Below are 18883 nucleotides of genomic sequence, written 5' to 3' on the forward strand. Positions count from 1 at the left end.
CTATCCCATCCATGCTTGGACCTGAGGTCATGAACATAGTAGCACTTCTGTCTTCTCTGAGCAGTGTCTATGTTTTTCTTGTCCTCTCAGATCCGCTCTCAGTGGATTTGAACCAATATGATGTGGTTGCTCTGACTGATGCTCTAAGAGGTTTCCTGCAGGATCTGCCTGCCCCCATCATTCCTGCCACCATCTACAGTGAGCTGGTCTATACTGCTCAAGGTACAGTGATTCAACTCTACACACAACAGATGCACTAATGTATGCAGATAATGTTGGGTCTGTGCAGTTTTGGACATTGTAGACAGATTACTGTTTCTCTGTCTAAATGGATTTGCACAGCATTTTTATTGCTTGTCCCCCATATTAAACCAGTGCCCCACATTTTGATTAGTGCTACTTTATGAAAGTCAGTTCATGTGACTCTGAGGCTCTTCAGTGGGATGAGAGCTCTATTGAAGCTGCTGCTCTGTCATTTTTTTTTGTCAAAAAAAAAAAATTGTATTGGTTAAAAATTAATTTAAGAAAGTGTGGGTGTTTCCCATTGTAAGTGTTAATCTTTTACATTTTCTAGAGAGGTAGACATCTAGTCCCAGCTGGCACATGAAGAAACATGAGATTGGAAGGGATGGGCTAGCTAATAGGTGAGCATAAACTACAAAATCAGAGCAAGGGAATCATTCACTAGTTAACTGATCATGGAGGCCATTTTTCTTGGTTGAGTAGACATCATTCTAGCCCTGGATGAATAAAAATAATTACCAAAAAGGTCTAAGCACACAGGTGGCTATTAATATATCTGAGTGGCTCACCCAAGCCAGTCAATGGGAGAGAGCACTGTTCTTCAGATGAAGGTTTGTGTGCATTTTATTTTTGCACTTAGATATATCTGACACTTAAACTATCTCCCACATTGTTCCACACAAGCATACTCTTTGCCCCATATTTACCTTGCTGAGATCTGTTCACCCTACCCACAGTCAAATGTACTATACACCGATCAAGCATAACATTATGACTACCTGCCTATGACCACCTTGGTACCTCTTTTGCTTGATTGGACTGAGATCTGGGAAATATGGAGGCCAAGTCAACACCTCAAACTTATTGTAATGCTCCCCAAATCATTCCTGGACAACTTCTGCTTTGTGGCACCCTGGGAATACCATTTCCATGAAAAGATGTCCATGGTCTGCAGCAATGCTTATGTCATATACTGCACTGTGTGGCAGGTTAAGGATCCCAATGCAGGACTCAGGACATTCTTAACTTTAACCTCAGCTTTATTTGCTGGAAAACACAAAATAGCTAGAGCTGGATGAGGCCAGTAGAAAAAAACTAGGAAACTCACCTAACAGGAATACAGACTGATGGAAGAACACACAGTGGGCAGGAAGCCAATGACAAGGACGCAACAATGAACAGAGGACAGCTCGGGGCTTATATACAAACAAAACAGAAAAAACAAAAGCAAGGAGCACAAGGTTCCAAAACAGACAGCTCAGGTGGTCTGCCTGGCCATGGGAGGAGGCAGGGCAGAGGCCGGCCGTAGTGCCAGCGGCACAGAGAGATGAACTATTATATCTATTGGTGCTTCACGTGGGTGACGGGTCAGCATGGGAACCCTGACTGGTCTGTGGCTATGCAGCCCCATACACAACAAACTGCAATGCACTGTGCATTCTGACACATTTCTATGTGTGTCAAAGTGCATCAATGAGCACTGGACTCCCATGATCCTGTTGCTGGTTCACCACTGTTCCTTTCTTAGACCACTTCTGATAAACACTGACCACTCTAGACTGGGAACATCCACCAAGACCTGCAGTTTTGGAGGTGCTCTGATTGAGTGGACTAGCCATCACAGTTTGAACCTTGTCAAACTCACTCAAATCCTTATGCTTGCCCATTTTTCCTACTTCTAACACATCAATTTTGAGGTCAAAATGTTTACTTGCCCCTAATATATCACACCTGCTAAAAGTGCAATGATGAAGTGATAATCTGTGTTATCCACTTCACCAGTCAGTTAAAGTTTTGGAAAACTTAACTTTTTAGTTTTTGGAACTCTCACTAAAACTCTGACTATATTGCCAAAAGTCTTTGTCTGCTTAATAGCTTGAATGTCCCATTCTTAATCCATGCCAACCCTTTGCATCTATAACAGCTTCAACTCTTCTGGGAAGGCTTGCTACAATGTTTACAAATGTGTTCATGAAAAATTTTGACCATTCTTCCAGAAGCACATTTGTGAGGTCAGACACTGATTTTAGACAAGAAGTCCTGGCTCACAGTCTCCACTCCAAAGGTGTTTATCGGGTTGAGGTCAGGAGTCTGTGCAGGCCAGTCAAATTCTTCCACACCAAACTTGTTCATCCATGTCTTTATGGACCTTGTGTTGTGCACTGGTGCACATGCATGTTGGAACAAGACTGGGACATCCCCAAACTATTCCCACAAAGCTTGTAGTATGAAATTGTTCAAAATGCCTTGGTGTGCTGAAGCATTAAAAGTTCCTTTTACTGGAACTTAGGGGCTGAACCCAACTCCTGAAACACAACTCCACTCCATAATCGCCCCTCCACTAAACTTTACACTTTGCACAAGTACCGTTCTCCTGGCAACCACCAAACCCAGACTCATCCTTCACATTGACAGATCCAGAAGTGTGATTTATCACTCCAGACAACACGTCTCCACTGTTCTAGTGTCCAGTGGGGGCATGCCTTACACCACTGCAGCCGACGCTTTGCATTGTGTTTGGTGATGCAAGGTTTGAATGCAGCTGGTCGGCCATGGAAAGCCATTCCATGAAGCTCTTTATGCACTGTTCTTGAACTAATCTGAAGGACACATGAAGTTTGGAGGTCTGTAGTGATTGACTCTGCAGAAAGTTGGCAACCTCTGCACACTGTGCACCTCAGCATCTGACCCCACTCTGTCACTTTATGTGGCCTACCACCCACTTTATTGTTCAGTTGCTGTTGTTTCTGATCATTTCCACTTTGTTATAATATCACTAACAGCTGACTGTGGAATATTTAGTAGAAAGTGATTGGAACACCTGAATTCAATGATTTGGATGGGTGAGTGAATACTTTTGGCAATATAGTGTAAATATAATTTAAGTTTTTGAGTGTTGCTGTGACTGTAAGCAGCATTTTCATGACTGGTGTGAGTTTGTGCATGTATTTGTGTATGTGTTTTCTTCTCCCTCCACTCTCAGCCAGTGCTGCTTGGTTAAACTCCAAAGCCCAAGCTTAGCTCATAATGTTGTGCCTTTGTCATTTGGTGTAAGAGTCGACATGTTATAGCAAACATTCAAATGTTCAGTTTTGCCTTGATGTTGTTATACTTTTTAGTAAGCGAAAGTTTGTGTTCAGGAATTATTTTTTGACTACCTCCTTATCAAGTAGAATAAAACAAAATAAAAAAGAAAACAAGACAAGTTTCTCAATTGGAAGAAAAAAGTCACCTCACATAAATGTGACTTGAACACACAACCTCTTGCTTTTAAGTGCCCCATTTATCCTACTCAGCTGATCAGCTTCATTTGTCCCTCCTGCACTTTCCTGCTCTGGGTGTCACATGTTTAGTTACTCCTTGGCCTCCTTTAGCAGTAACGGTACTTGTAATAAATGTAGTCTGTTTGTATCTCTGGAGGCCAGGCTTTCTGAATTGGAGACTCGGCTCCGCACACTGGAAAATCCTATATTTAGCCAGGCCCCTGTAGCGGGTGTGGACCATGGTAGCTTCGCCGCCGTTAGCTCCCCCCCAGCAGATCCCGAGCAGCAGGGAAAGCAGGCCGGCTGGGTGACTGTGAGGAGGAAGCGTAGACCTAAGCAGAAGCAGGTACACCACCAACCTGTTCACGTCTCTAATCGTTTTTCTCCACTCGGCGACACACCCGCTGAGGAACAAACTCTGGATATTGGCGACTCTGTTTTGAGAAACGTGAAGCTAGAGACACCGGCGACCATAGTCAAATGTCTTCCAGTATATCTTCATAGATAATTGGCAAAGTTTCTGGGGAAAACCTGGTCTTGTTAGGAGAGATGGCATCCATCCCACTTTGGATGGAGCAGCTCTCATTTCTAGAAATATGGCCAAATTTATTAACCCTCCTAAAACCTGACTACCCAGGGTTGAGACCAGGAAGCAGAGTTGCAGTCTTACACGCCTCTCTGCAGCTTCTCTCCTCCTGCCATCCCCCCAAAACCCCATCCCCATAGAGTCGGTGCCTGCTCCCAGACCACAGAAAAACAAAGTATAAAAATTCAAAAACAATAAATAATACAGCTTCATCAACTGCACCAAAGAATAAAACAATTAAATGTGGATTATTAAACATTAGGTCTCTCTCTCCCAAGTCCCTTTTAGTAAATGATTTAATAATTGATCAACATATTGATTTATTCTGCCTTACAGAATACTGATTACAGCAGGATGAATATGTTAGTTTAAATGAATCAACACCCCCTAGTCACAGTAACTGTCAGAATGCTCGAAGCACAGGTCGAGGAGGAGGATTAGCTGCAATCTTCAATTCCAGCTTATTAATTAATCAGAGACCCAGACAAAGTTTTCATTCTTTTGAAAGCCTGACTCTTAGTCTTGTCCATCCTAATTGGGAAACTCAAAAACCTGTTTTATTTGTTATTATCTATCGTCCACCTGGTCCTTACTCAGAGTTTCTGTCTGACTTTTTATCTGATTTAGTGCTCAGTTCAGATAAAATAATTATAGTGGGTGATTTTAACATCCATGTAGATGCTGAGAATGACAGCCTGAACACTGCATTTAATCTATTGTTAGATTCAATTGGCTTCTCTCAAAATGTAAAGGAGCCCACCCACCACTTTAATCATACTCTGCATATTGTCCTGACATATGGCATACAAACTGAAGACTTAACAGTATTCTCTGAAAGCCCCCTCCTGTCTGATCATTTCTTAGTAACATTTACATTTACTTTAATGGATTACACAGCAGTGGGGAATAAGTTTTATTACAGTAGAAGTCTTTTTGAAAGTGCTGTAACTAAGTTTAAGGATCTAATTCCTTCATTATTATGCTCTTCAGTGCCATGTGCCAACACAGTGCAGAGCAGCTACTTAAACTCTGCTCCCAGTGAGGTCGATTATCTCGTTAATAGTTTTACATCCTCACTGCGTACGACTTTGGATACTGTGGCTCCTCTGAAAAGGAAAGCTTCAAATCAGAAGTGCCTGACTCCGTGGTATAATTCGCAAACGCACAGCTTAAAGCAGATAACCCGAAAGCTGGAGAGGGAATGGCGTCTCACTAAATTAGAAGATGCTCATTTAGCCTGGAAAAAGAGTTTGTTGCTCTATAAAAAAGCCCTCCGTAAAGCTAGGACATCTTACTACTCATCATTAATTGAAGAAAATAAGAAGAACCCCAGGTTTCTATTCACCACTGTAGCCAGGCTGACAAAGAGTCAGAGCTCTGTAGAGCCGAGTATTCCTTTCACGTTAACTAGTAATGACTTCATCGATTTCTTTACAAATAAAATTTTAGAGAAAAAATTATTCATAACCATCTCAAAGATTTATCTTCATGTTCGGCTGCTTTCAGCACTGATGGTATTTGTTTAGACTCTTTTGCTCCAGTTGATCTTTCAGAGTTAACTTCAATAGTTACTTCGTCCAAACCAGCAACATGTTTATTAGATCCCATTCCTACTAGACTGTTCAAAGAAGTCTTTCCAATTATTGATGCTTCTATCTTAAAAATGATCAATCTGTCTTTATTAGATGGCTATGTACCACAGACCTTCAAGGTGGCTGTAATTAAACCTCTACTTAAAAAGCCATCACTTGACCCAGCTGTCTTAGCTAATTATAGGCCAATCTCCAACCTTCCTTTTCTCTCAAAGATTCTTGAAAGAGTAGTTGTAAAACAGCTAACTGATCATCTGCAGAGGAACGGTTTATTTGAAGAGTTTCAGTCAGGTTTCAGAATTCATCACAGTACAGAAACAGCATTAGTGAAGGTTACAAATGATCTTCTTAGAGCCTCTGACAGTGGACTCATCTCTGTGCTTGTCCTGTTGGACCTCAGTGCAGCTTTTGATACCCTTGACCATAACATTTTATTACAGAGATTAGAGCATGCTATAGGTATTAAAGGTACTGCACTGCAGTGGTTTGAATCATATTTATCTAATAGACTCCAATTTGTTCATGTAAATGGAGAGTCTTCTTCACACACTAAGGTTAATTATGGAGTTCCACAGGGTTCTGTGCTAGGACCAATTTTATTTACATTATACATGCTTCCCTTAGGCAGTATTATTAGAAAGCATTGCATCAATTTTCATTGTTATGCAGATGATACTCAGTTTTACCTATCAATGAAGCCAGATGACGCACATCAATTAGTTAAACTGCAGGAATGTCTTAAAGACATTAAGGCCTGGATGACCTCTAATTTCCTGCTTCTAAATTCAGATAAAACTGAAATTCTTGTACTTGGCCCCACAAATCTTAGAAACATGGTGTCTAACCAGATACTTACTCTGGATGGCATTACTTTGTCCTCCAGTAACACTATGAGAAATCTTGGAGTCATTTTTGACCAGGATATGTCCTTCAATGCACATATTAAACAAATATGTAGGACTGCTTTTTTGCATTTGCGCAATATTTCTAAAATTAGAAACATCCTTTCTCAGAGTGATGCTGAAAAGCTATTTCATGCATTTATTACTTCTAGGGTGGACTATTGTAATTCATTATTATCAGGCTGTCCTAAAAGCTCCATGAAAAGTCTTCAGCTGATCCAAAATGCTGCAGCTAGAGTACTGACAGGGACTAGAAATAGAGAGCAGATTTCTCTCATATTGGCTTCTCTTCATTGGCTCCCTGTTAAATCTAGAATAGAATTTAAAATCCTTCTCCTCACCTACAAGGTCTTGAATAATCAGGCCCCATCTTATCTCAAAGACCTCATAGTACCATATCACCCCAACAGAGCACTTTGCTCTCAGACTGCTGGCTTACTTGTGGTTCCTAGGATACTTAAGAGTAGAATGGGAGGCAGAGCCTTCAGCTTTCAGGCCCCTCTTCTGTGGAACCAGCTTCCAGCTTGGATTCAGGAGACAGACACCCTCTCTATTTTTAAGATTAGGCTTAAACCTTTCCTTTTTGATCAAGCTTATAGTTAGCGCTGGATCAGGTGACCCTGAACCATCCCTTAGTTCTGCTGCTATAGGCCTAGGCTGCTGGGGGGGTTCCCAAAATACACTGTTTCTTTTCATTCACCTTATTTACTTTGTTTATACTCCACTCTGCATTTAATCATTAATTGATATTAATCTCTGGCTCTCTTCCACATCATGTCGTTTCTTTCCCCTCAGCCCAACCGGTGCGGCAGATGACTGCCCCTCCCTGAGCCTGGTTGTGCTGGAGGTTTCTTTCTGTTAAAAGGGAGTTTTTCCTCCCCACTGTCGCCAAGTGCTTGCTCATAGGCGGTCTTTTTTGACTGTTGGGTTTTCTCTGTATTATTGTAGGGTCTTTAAATAAAATTGAATTGAATTGAATTGAATTGTAAAGACCATTCCCAAACCTATGATACAAAGACACATGTGTTTAATTCATTACAATAATCTGACCTGTTTTTCACTTTGTAAGAGACTGCCTGATGCAATCACCATTCTATGTGGAAAAAATCAATGACATCAATCTGCCTGGGGCAGCTTGGTGGTGTGATGTTTAGCACTGTTGTCTCACATTAAGAAGATCCTAGGTTTGAATCCACCCTGTCTGGGGCCTTTCTGTGTGGAGTTTGTATGTTCTCCCTGTGTTTGCATGAGTTTTCTCTGGGTATTCCGATTTCCTCCCACAGTCCAAAGACATGCAGTTAGTGGGGTTAGGTAAATTGGTGATTCGAATTTGCCCATGGTTGTCTGTCTGTCTTCCTGTGTTAGCCCTGTGACAGGCTGGTGACTTGTACAGGGTGTCATAGGGCCTCTTGCCCTATGACAGCTGGGATAGGCTCCAACCCCCCAGCAACCCTGAAAAGGATAAGTGGAAGAAAATGAATGGATCAATCAGCCTTTGGTTCAGTTTTTGCAGTTGTACTGCAACCAGTTTTGATCAGAGATGATGTCAGGTTTTCAACCATGTTACACATGACAACCAAGGTTGTCACACCTGACAGAATTTTTCCACATCTGGATGTGAAAATGATGAGGCTGTAACATCTTCTAATCTCCTGACAGCTTAAGGATTCAGTATAAAATATTTCTGAGTTGAATCACGGCGTAGCGCTAGTCTCTCTGTCTCTCTCTCTCTCTCTCATTTCTCATTTTCCCAGACCTTGACACCCCCCCCCCCCCCCCCCCCCCCCCCCCCCCGCCCTTACCTGCCACCCACTCCAACCAGCAACCCCTCCTTTCTCTAGCTTTTAGGGACTCTCAAAAGTCTTATCTGTTTTTCATCAATCCTCCCTTGATATTCTCCTTGTTGTGCTTTATGTGGACAGTGCACATGCTGGTGTCTGGAAATACAAAATTATCAAAAAGATGTGTGTGTTAGAATGGAATTCTCAGGATAGAAACATTGGGTTGATCTCATAGGAGGTTCACACCACCTTTGTCAAGCTCCTTACAAAAACTGCCTCAATTATGTAACTGCTGTTCACTTTCTGTTGGTCCTCCTCCTGTGAAACGACAGTCTTTTTATTTTACTTATTCATGGAAACATCTTAAGTCAAGATCAACCACTTTTAAGGATGCATGAAGTATTTTTCGCAGGTTGTCTTAGGTTAAACTAAATAACATTGAACTTCTTATATATGATGGGGCCTCTTGAAGAGCAGAAAGTGATTTCTTCTGTAAAAGTAGTGGATATTATAAGGTGGGCTCTGAGCTCAAGCGCTGGGATTTTACAGTAAGATTAAATAATGCAATTATGAAAGAAGAATGGAAGAGTGTTAGGTACTTTCCTGTACAAGAATCTAATGTTCCTATAAATCTCTGACTGTCTCATTTGTTTCCCCAAGCAGGTCAGAACATCTGAACCCATTTGAAAGAAAAATGTAGCAGTACATCCTGTTAAATGGAAAAGTGAAACACGCTATCATTCACAAGCTAACAATGACACTGAGGCTTTTTCAGCCAACAGTGGAAATCAAAGCACTGAGGAACCTTTGTATCAATAAGGCTGGCATTCAGATTCCTTTGCAGCAAGGGTTCTCAGACTCCAGGATGGATCCGCCCTCAAGAGGTTAACCTCTTAGAGCTATACCGTACAATAGCTAATATGCCAATAGCTAATGTGCTGTAAGCTACTTTTGCTCGCTACAATCTCACATTTCTAAATAAAAATGGGAAACAAAGCAATGACCTTAATTATTTGCTGCCAGTATAATGTCACTGAACAGGTAACTTGCATATTTGACAGAACAGTTTTTGTACTTACCTTTTTAGAGAAATGCTGCTGTCCAGTTCAGTGCTTTCTTTTTGAGAACAGCTGGTAAAATTTGAAAAAAAAAGGGGGAAAATGTGCATTTGCTGAGCAGGTCCATTGTGAGTCCACAGTAGGTCCGCTGTTTGATGATGCACTGTCTGTAGGTGTCTGTCCAAATGGCCAGAAATGAGTGATACAGTGAGTGATCTGCTGACTTGAGGGTGTGTTGAACTCTGCGTAATTAGAGAAGAATTTTATTACTTTTTCTATGTATCTACTTGTTGGCACTGAAAAGGAGTGGCTTTCTAATCTAATTGTACATTTTGTATAATGACAATAAAGGCATTGTATTCTATAGATAGGACCTATGTGTTATCTTGGTAATTCAGCATTGGAAAGTGAGATGTATGTGAGATGGATAATGTTCAAATCAGCTTAAACATTGGCAGGGTTTGTTGTGCACACCACTTCTTGTTTGTGTAATGTGTTGTTATATTGTGACTTTCATTCTCGAAAAGTGCTATATAAATAAACTTACTTAATTGTAGACATGTTAAAGTTACAGACAACATATTACTATTACCTGATATTGATTGACATAAAAATGTGCTTATTTGCCATTACCAGATGTCATCCGTACAGATATCCTAATCAATAAATAATAATGACAAAGCAGAAGCATTGTTGTCACTGCTGTTGTTGTTCACCCTGGATTGGATATTCTAGGCTTTCAGGGCATTGCATTGTGGTTATACCCACATGGACAGAATTAGTAAAATGCCTTACTGTCCCTTCTTAGTCTGCTGCCTGAGATTTATTCATGTTGTAACATTTAAAATCCCCTCTTTTTTGATACCTTTCCTCTGGCTTTTCTTTTCTCTGGGAGTTATTTTCAGATCTTATCTTGAGTCTTTTTCCCAGTCAGTGGCACATCACGGGAAATCCCCCTACACTCTTAGAAACAAAGATAAAATGTCTGGAAGTTTGAAGGGATTGTTTCATAAACTTTTTGAACTCTATACCGAGTGACCAGTGGGACATTATTTTTCACCTTCTGCCAAAACTATATATATATATATAAAATGTTATTTTCTTAATTGAGAAGTTTCCTATTCTACTTCTATATGTGCTTTGCGACTAACTTATTTTATTTTTTTAATCAGAGCACTTGTCTGATTCCTGCAATCTCTGCCCTCCTTATCCTTTATTCACCCAAACCTTCTCCTTCCCCCAGCACTATTTTTTATCCACATCTCATTCATTACTTTTGTCAGCATGAGTTAATCTTAATGGTCTCGCAGAGGTCATTATCTGTGAGGATAAAGGCCAGCTGGCTGAGTCAGCCTGATCACTGTCCATCTGGACCTAAAAGTGTGGGAGGAAAAGAAAGAACAGTTTTTCAGTTGGACGGTTGATACATTTATAGGCATTAATCTGCTGTTGTTAACAGTCCACCCTTCTGGTGTCATTATGTCCCTATTGAGGTATGAGAACATCAGTGAGGGTCAGCATTGATTTTGGCTGATGAGGCCTGGGTCTCAATTTATATTCCAGTTCATCCTAAGGGTGTAGAATATGATAAATCTATGCTCACTCTGGAAACAATTTGCAGTGATGTGGCAACCAGAGACCACAGAAAATGAGTGACATTCTGTGACTTCAAATGACGAAGGGCGAAATCAGCACCAGTGAGGCAAAGTGGGCGGGGCATAAGAAGAACTTTTCTCTACTTCCAAGCAAGTGACTCTCAGTGAGAGTGAAATATGACCTGGTAGTAAATACATTAGAGGGTCACCTGCTAACTAGAGACTGGAATGTCTACAAACAACCAGCTGTTAGCTTCAAATGCAATGCTTCGAATGCGGATGTAGCTGAAGAAGACAAGGCTATGTACAAGTTAGTTCTTTAGAATCAAAATGGGGTATCCCATGTCAAACTGGAAAGAGCCCCGAGGCACATTGTTGTTACAATTTTCTTTTTTCCTCATTTAAAATGACACTTACTCTTAAACACATAAAGAAGTCAAATGAGGGTTCTTTTGTATCAAGGCAAGCTGCATTGTGGTATAATTTAATAGATTTTCAATGTGCGTGAAGCATCACAGTCTCACAACACAGACGCTAACTCCATCCAAGATGAAGATATAGACTCCAAATTTAGTGATTTTCTTTTTTTTTTGAAAACTCTTTTAAAGCCTGACAGGGCTATGTACAGGTTAGTTCTTTAGAACCAAAATGGGGTAACCCATTTCAAACTGGAAAGAGCTTTTCTCAGTTTTTATTTGAACTCTTTTTACCCTGCCCTACCCTTAGATTGAGATGGAAATGCCTCTTATCTCCAGGAAAGTCCTGTGATGGAGCTATAGTTAATTCTGGCCTTTATACCCCCCCCCCCCCCCCCCCACCCCCCCATCACCCCAGCACATCTCACTAACACACACAGTCTAATGTCCAGTTGTCCAGTCTCTCAGAGCCCCAGGGGGCCAAATGGGCAGGCCAAGTTCCCACTACAGCTTTGACCTCTATTGACCAGTTGGGTCAACCACAATCAATAACAACAGACGAAGGAGGGCTGAGTGTGCCAGTTGTCTGTGATCAGTAGTGGTCACACTACTGAGGTGACTTAGGTGACATGACCTTCATCAGCCTGCAGAAGATTGTCAGCCATCTATCAATGCCCACAAGCTACCCACCACCATAGACAGGAAAGCACACTATAATGTGAACATTTACAAACACTAAAACATTTACAAAATGCCAAATGCTATAAATTTAAATTACATTTTATGCATGTGTTACATTTTAAAACTGCATTTTATAGCACCAGCCATTAAATGTACTTAAATTCTCCTTAGTAGTTTCATTGTACTTTTATTGTATTATCTGATTGGGATTAAATTCATTTTTTAAATTAATCTTTACAATGTTTTTTTAATGTATTTAGAGTTAAATATTTATTTAACTTACTAAATAGGTTAGTAACTTCTGCTGTGTAAATATGCAAAGCTACATATTAGTTAAAGACTGAAACTGCTCTAATACAGTGTATCAAGCACATTCTAGAACAGAAATACACACTCTTGATTATTAGACAAAATCACTTGACTCCTCCCACTGAAACATTTTGACCTCTGAGTTGTGGACACCAGCTCCCAGCATGGTGACACGTAAGATACACTTATATATCCTTAAAGTTTATACACATATACAGTTGTTTGCTAAACCTTTAGGGCAATGCTTTCAAAATTAATGTCATAAGTAGATGTTATTAATTATTTTACTTTATACAAAAAATCTAACTCACTATTTGTTTTGAGAGAGCCCTTTGCCTTTAAAACAGCACCGATACTTTTTTCTTATCCTTGAGTCTAGGACTGTGGATTTTGAGTTTTTTGGGATGATCAGTTTTTTTAATTTTGATTCATCTTTCTGTTTCTCTTTCATGTTTCTGTATTCAGTATTCTATATTATTTATATTCTCAGATTGTAGTTTTCATCTACTTCTGTTCTTGGTTTCAGTCTGGTTGTGTTTCCTTGTATCCCTGTTTATTCCTGCCTCACTTGTGTTTCCATGTCTGGCTTTGTCTTCATTTGTGTTTATCTTTGTGCTTTGTGTCAAGTTAATCGTTTCTCCATGTCGATCTTTTGTCTCTCTGTGTCAAGTTCAGATGTTTGCATCTTTGTCTTAGTGTTAGTTATTTCCCATATTGTTTTGACAATCTCTTGTCTCCCATGCTTTGTATTGAATACTACTTCCCTTCTCTTGTCATCTGTGATTTGTTCCAGCTGTGATTCCACCTATGTGTATATATTGCCTTAGTCTTCCCTCATCCTTTGTTGAGTGCTCTGTCATGGCTGTGTCCCTCCTTGTTGTGTTATCTCTGAGAGGAGTTATAGTTTCGGACTACCTGCTCCCGACCTGCTTTAGTTTGTATGTATTAAGTGCAGGACAATAAAGCTGCTTTGAGTTTATGTCTTCCGAGTCTTGCATTCTGGGTCCACCTCTGCCCGCCACACAGCCAACCTTGACACTGCTAGCCTTCAATTTTTTTTAAGTTACTTGGAACATATGTTGTTCCAAGAAATTTGGAGAAATGGCACATAATTTGACTGTGGATAGGGAAGTAGAGCTAGTTTTAGAGATAGTTGTCAACTAAACAGAGGGTTGATGGATCAATCTCTGGCTCCTCCATTGTGCATGTTAAATAAATTTGGAGCAAGCGATTGAACCCCAACTTGTCCCTGATACATCACTGACATATGAGTATGCGTAATGACAAAAAAACACTTGAGGAACACAGACTAAAGTGTTCTATATATTAATAAGACATGTAAATGTGTTTTGAATGTTCAGTAAGACTAAGAAAACTAAAACATAAATACCAAACCATTATATTGTAAGCTTTTATTTTGCATAAAGTTGAAGTCAAGGGTATTTTATGAATATCAGATGTATCCAGGGCAACTTGCAACCTCTGGAAACTCCCAAAAAACTTTAAAACTAATCTTTGTCCACCTTTATTCAGCAACAACATGGAAAGTTTCTTGATTCAAATGTTTTCAGAAACATATTTCAGTGAACTATTATTTTGTTGCAGGATGAATTTGGGACGAATATATTGCTTCCCTTTTGATAATGTGTGATATTTATGAATTAAAAAAATATGAGGTGCCTTAATCCTTTGCACAGTACTGTACTTTTCATTAAGAACACATGGACATTATGTATTGCTAACCTTTTAGCTGCAGTTTCTAAAAAGTAACCGTGATTTGGTTCCCCGAATCCATTTTCACACCCCTACATTGACTAGCCTAAGGCTGCAGAGACTGTAATTGGTGATATGTAATCTGGAAAATGATAGCCCACTTATAGAAATATTCCATTAAAATGAGTATGACACAAATAATCCCCACAGCCAAGCATGGAGATGGAAACATTATGCTTTGGGGCTGTTTTTCTATTAAAGATACAAGACAGTTATGTACACTGCATTAAGGGGCCAATGGACCTGTACCGTAAAATCTTGAAAGATAACCTCCTCCACCTCAAGCCAGAACACAGAAGATGGGTCTTACAGCATGACAGTAACCTAAAACATACTGCCAAGGTAATAGTTGACTGGCTAAAGAAGAAGCACATTAAGGTCATGGAGGTCATATAGAGCGAGTTCAGGGAATATCTATAGAAAATCTGTCAAGGGAGGTGAAGCTTTGAGTTGCCACAAAGCAGCTAAAAAACCTAAAGGATTTAGAAAGCTTCTATAAAGAAGAGTGGGCCAAAATCCCTTCTGAGTTGTGTGCAAACCTTGTCGCCAACTACAAGAAAAGTCTTAACAGTGTCCTTGCAACTAAGGGTTTCTCCACTAAATACTAAATCATGTTTTGCTTGGGGCAGAGGTGGGAATTAACGAAGTACAAATACTTCGTTACTGTACTTAAGTACATTTTTCAGGTATCTGTACTTTACTTGAGTATTTATTTTTCTGAGTACTTTTTACTTTTACTCCCTACATTTTTACACAAGTATCTGTACTTTCTACTTCTTACATTTTCAAACAGACTCGTTACTTTAGGTTTAACACGTCTGAGAAAAGTCTGCATTTCCGTCAAACATCAAACGATCTAAATGGAGGAATAATAACATAAAAGAGACAATCGTACTGGCGTATCCTCCATCACCGGACTTATCACGTACACAGGGATTAAATACACAAACCCATTTAATTAATGTCTCATTTATAGCGCTATAATCAGGAGTTACAGCGGGCCGGACCGAGTCCGTAAGTTGCGCTCGCGGGACATGAACAGCTTAGCTAGCGCTACTGAAGAGGAGCGAGCATAAAGGGAGTAACATGTGGCAGGTAAATGCAACGTTTCTAAATGCTCAACAAATATCTGCAAAGACACAAAGTGTGTGCAGTTTGTCACACAGTGTGTCTGCTAGCTAAAAGAAGAGCTGCTGTATTTCAGGGAGAGAAAAGAGAGAGAAGTACAGTCAGAGATGGAGAAAGAGGACAGGAGAGGAAGAAGAGAGGTTAGATTTAAAGGTAAGGACTGCAAAACAAGTATGCTGACTTTGTGTTATTCAACGATTGTATGAAAATACTGCAGTTTAGTACCTAATACCTTTTATATTATTACAATAATATACAATATAATGAGGTTCAGTTAGCTTACAGAAAAATAGCAGGTAGAAACATCCTCCAATAAGCTACTTTTACTTTCTTACTTTGAGTACATTTCAGAGCCTGTACTTTTTTACTTTTACTTAAGTAAAGAAATTGAACCAGTACTTCAACTTTTACCAAAGTATTTTTTAACACAAGTACTTGTACTTCTAGTTAAGTATAGAATGTCAGTACTTTTGCCACCTCTGGCTTGGGGAATAAATACTTATTTTGCTCACTCCAAATGACACATGACATCATGATGCGTTATACAGTCTAACTGCTGTTGTTTAATAAATGCTTTACCCTTAAATATGATCAATCTATCTTTATCAGTTGGCTATGCACCACAGGTATTTAAGGAGGCAGTATTTAAACCATTACTTAAAAAGCTATCTCTTGACCCAGCTGTTTTAGCTAACTATAGGCCAATCTCCAACCTTCCTTTAATTTCAAAAATTCTTGAAAGAGTAGTTGTAAAAGAAGCTAACTGATCATCTGCAGAGGTATGGGGTTCTTTTTGAGTTTCAGTCAGGAGTCAGAATTCATCACAGTACAGAAACAGCATTAGTGAAGCTTATCTTTTTATGGCCTCTAAAAGTGGACTCATATTTGTGCTTGTCCTGCTAGACTTCAGTACAGTGTTCAATACAAAAAAATATTATACTGTTGACCATAATATTTTATTACAGAATTTAGAGCATGCCATAGGTATTAAAGGCACAGAGTTGCAGTGGTCCATGGTGTGCCAGGCAGTGGCCAAGGGTGGAGGCTCTGGCGGACCGATCCCCGGCTATCAAGATTGGATATCAGGACATGGCGTGTCACCATGTTAATTTTGTAATCATATCATTAGATCTGCAACCATATGTTTTGGACACTCAGGTGAAGAGAGGAGCTGTCCCACCTCTGGCAGAACTTCAACAGCATTCTAAAGAAGGCTGAGGACAGTGGGTCAGAATGAACCATGTTCCGCACCTCCATTGTTGAGTCAGAGCTGTGGCTGCAAGGTGGTTGGTGCCTGTTGTGGCGTAATCCCCAAATCAGATTGTGGTCACCAGAGGTGAAGGGAACCATCAAGCTGAAGAAAGAGTCCTATCAAGATTGGTTGGCCTGTGGGACTCTGGGGCCAGCTGATGAGTATCGGCAGGCCAAGCGGAACGCGACTCAAGTGGTGGCCAATACAAAAAGTTCAGTCAGGCCATGGAAAAAGATCTTCAGATGGCCTTGAAATGATTTTAGCAAACCGTCTGGCAACTCAGGAGTGGGAAAGTGGTGCTCTACTCACACGATTTTTAGTGTGGATGGGGTGCTGCTGACTTCAACTGTGACTATAGTTGAACGGAGGAAGGAATACTTAAAGGACCTTCTTAATCCCACTGACTCACCTTCTGTAGTGAAGCAGAGTCTGGGAACGAGGGGGACCGCTTGCCCATCACTGGTTGTGAGGTCACTGAGGCAGATAAACAACTTTTTTGTGGCGTGGCCCCTGGGGTAGATGAGATTCGCCCTGAGATCCTGAAGGCTCTGGATGTTGCGGGGCTGTCTTGGTTGACACGCCTCTGCAACATTGCGTGGTGATCTAGGGCGGTGTCACTGGATTGACAGACTGGGGTGGTGGTCCCCATCTTTAAAAAGGTGGACTGGAGGGTGTGTTCCAACTATTGGGCAATCACACTCTTCCGCTTCCCTGGTAAGGCTTATGCCAGAGTGCTGGAAAGGAGGGTCCATCCGTTAGTCTAACCTCAGATTCAAGAGGAACAATGCAGATTTTGTCCTAGTTGCAGAACACTGGACCAGCTCTTTATCCTCTCGAGTGTACGTGGGAGTTTGCCCATCCATTCTACATGTGTTTTGTGGACTTGAAGAAGGCATTCAATCACCTCCCTCAGGGTGTGGGGTACTGTGAGAGTATGGGGTGTCTGGCATTTTGTTGCAGGCCATTCAGTCCCTGTACAACCACAGCGAGAGCTTGGTCCATATTACTGGCAATAAGTCAGACTTGTTTCCTGCCAGGGCTACCCTTTATCACTTCTGTTCATAATTTTTTTATGGACCGAATTTCTAGGTGTAGCCAAGTGGCGGAAGGCTTCCCCCTTGGTGGCCTCAGAATCTCATCTCTGCCTTTTGCAGATGATGCAGCCCTGTTAGCTTCATCAGGTAGTGGCCTCCAGCTCGTATTGGAATGGTTCACACCCAAGTGTGAAGCGGCTGGCATGAGAATTAGCACCTCTAAGTCTGAGCCAGTTGAGGTGATTCGGCCATCTGATTAGGATTTCAATTCAATTCAATTCAATTTTATTTATATAGCACCAAATCACAACAAACAGTTGCCTCAAGGTATTGTGGGTAAAGACCCTACAATAATACAGAGAAAACCCAACAGTCAAAACAACCCCCTATGAGCAAGCACTTGGCGACAGTGGAAAGGAAAAACTCCCTTTTAACAGGAAGAAACCTCCAGCAGAACCAGGCTCAGGGAGGGGCAGCCATCTGCTGTGACCGGTTGGGCTGAGGGGAGAGAAAAGACATGCTGTGGAAGAGAGCCAGAGATTAATAATAATTAATGATTAAATGCAGAGTGGAGTATAAACAAAGTAAATAAGGTGAATGAAAAGAAACAGTGCATTATGGGAACCCCCCAGCAGCCTAGGCCTATAGCAGCATAACTAAGGGATGGTTCAGGGTCACCTGATCCAACCATAACTATAAGCTTTATCATAAAGGAAAGTTTTAAGCCTAATCTTAAAAATAGAGAGGGTGTCTGTCTCCCGAATCCAGGCTGGAAGCTGGTTCCACAGAAGAGGCGCCTGAAAGCTGAAGGCTCTGCCTCCCATTCTACTCTTAAGTATCCTAGGAACCACAAGTAAGCCAGCAGTCTGACAGCGAAGTGCTCTATTTGGGTGATATGGCACTATAAGGTCTTTGAGATAAGATGGTGCCTGATTATTCAAGACCTTGTATGTGAGGAGAAGGATTTTAAATTCTATTCTAGATTTAACAGGGAGCCAATGAAGAGAAGCCAATATGGGAGAAATATGCTCTCTCTTTCTAGTTCCTGTCAGTACTCTAGCTGCAGCATTTTGGATCAGCTGTAGGCTTTTCAGGGAGCTTTTAGGACAGCCTGATAATAACGAATTACAATAGTTCACCCTAGACATAATAAATGCATGAATTAGCTTTTCAGCATCACCCTGAAAAAGGATGTTTCTAATTTTAGAAATATTGCGCAAATGCAAAAGTAATGCCAAAGTCAAAGTAATGCCATCCAGAGTAAGTATCT

General features: G+C 40.7%; 1 protein-coding gene across 1 annotated transcript in view; it reads left to right on the forward strand.

Moving 5' to 3' along the window:
• The window catches only part of pik3r3b (phosphoinositide-3-kinase, regulatory subunit 3b (gamma)), a 273792-nt gene that overhangs the window by 124322 nt on the left and 130587 nt on the right, over window positions 1-18883 (forward strand). The window contains exon 4 of the mRNA XM_030727072.1: window positions 91-222. Within this exon, the coding sequence (XP_030582932.1) occupies window positions 91-222 (132 nt within the window). The remainder of the gene's footprint in view (window positions 1-90; window positions 223-18883) is intronic.

Source organism: Archocentrus centrarchus, chromosome 4 (genome assembly GCF_007364275.1).
Source record: "Archocentrus centrarchus isolate MPI-CPG fArcCen1 chromosome 4, fArcCen1, whole genome shotgun sequence".
Taxonomy (NCBI): Eukaryota; Metazoa; Chordata; class Actinopteri; order Cichliformes; family Cichlidae; genus Archocentrus; species Archocentrus centrarchus.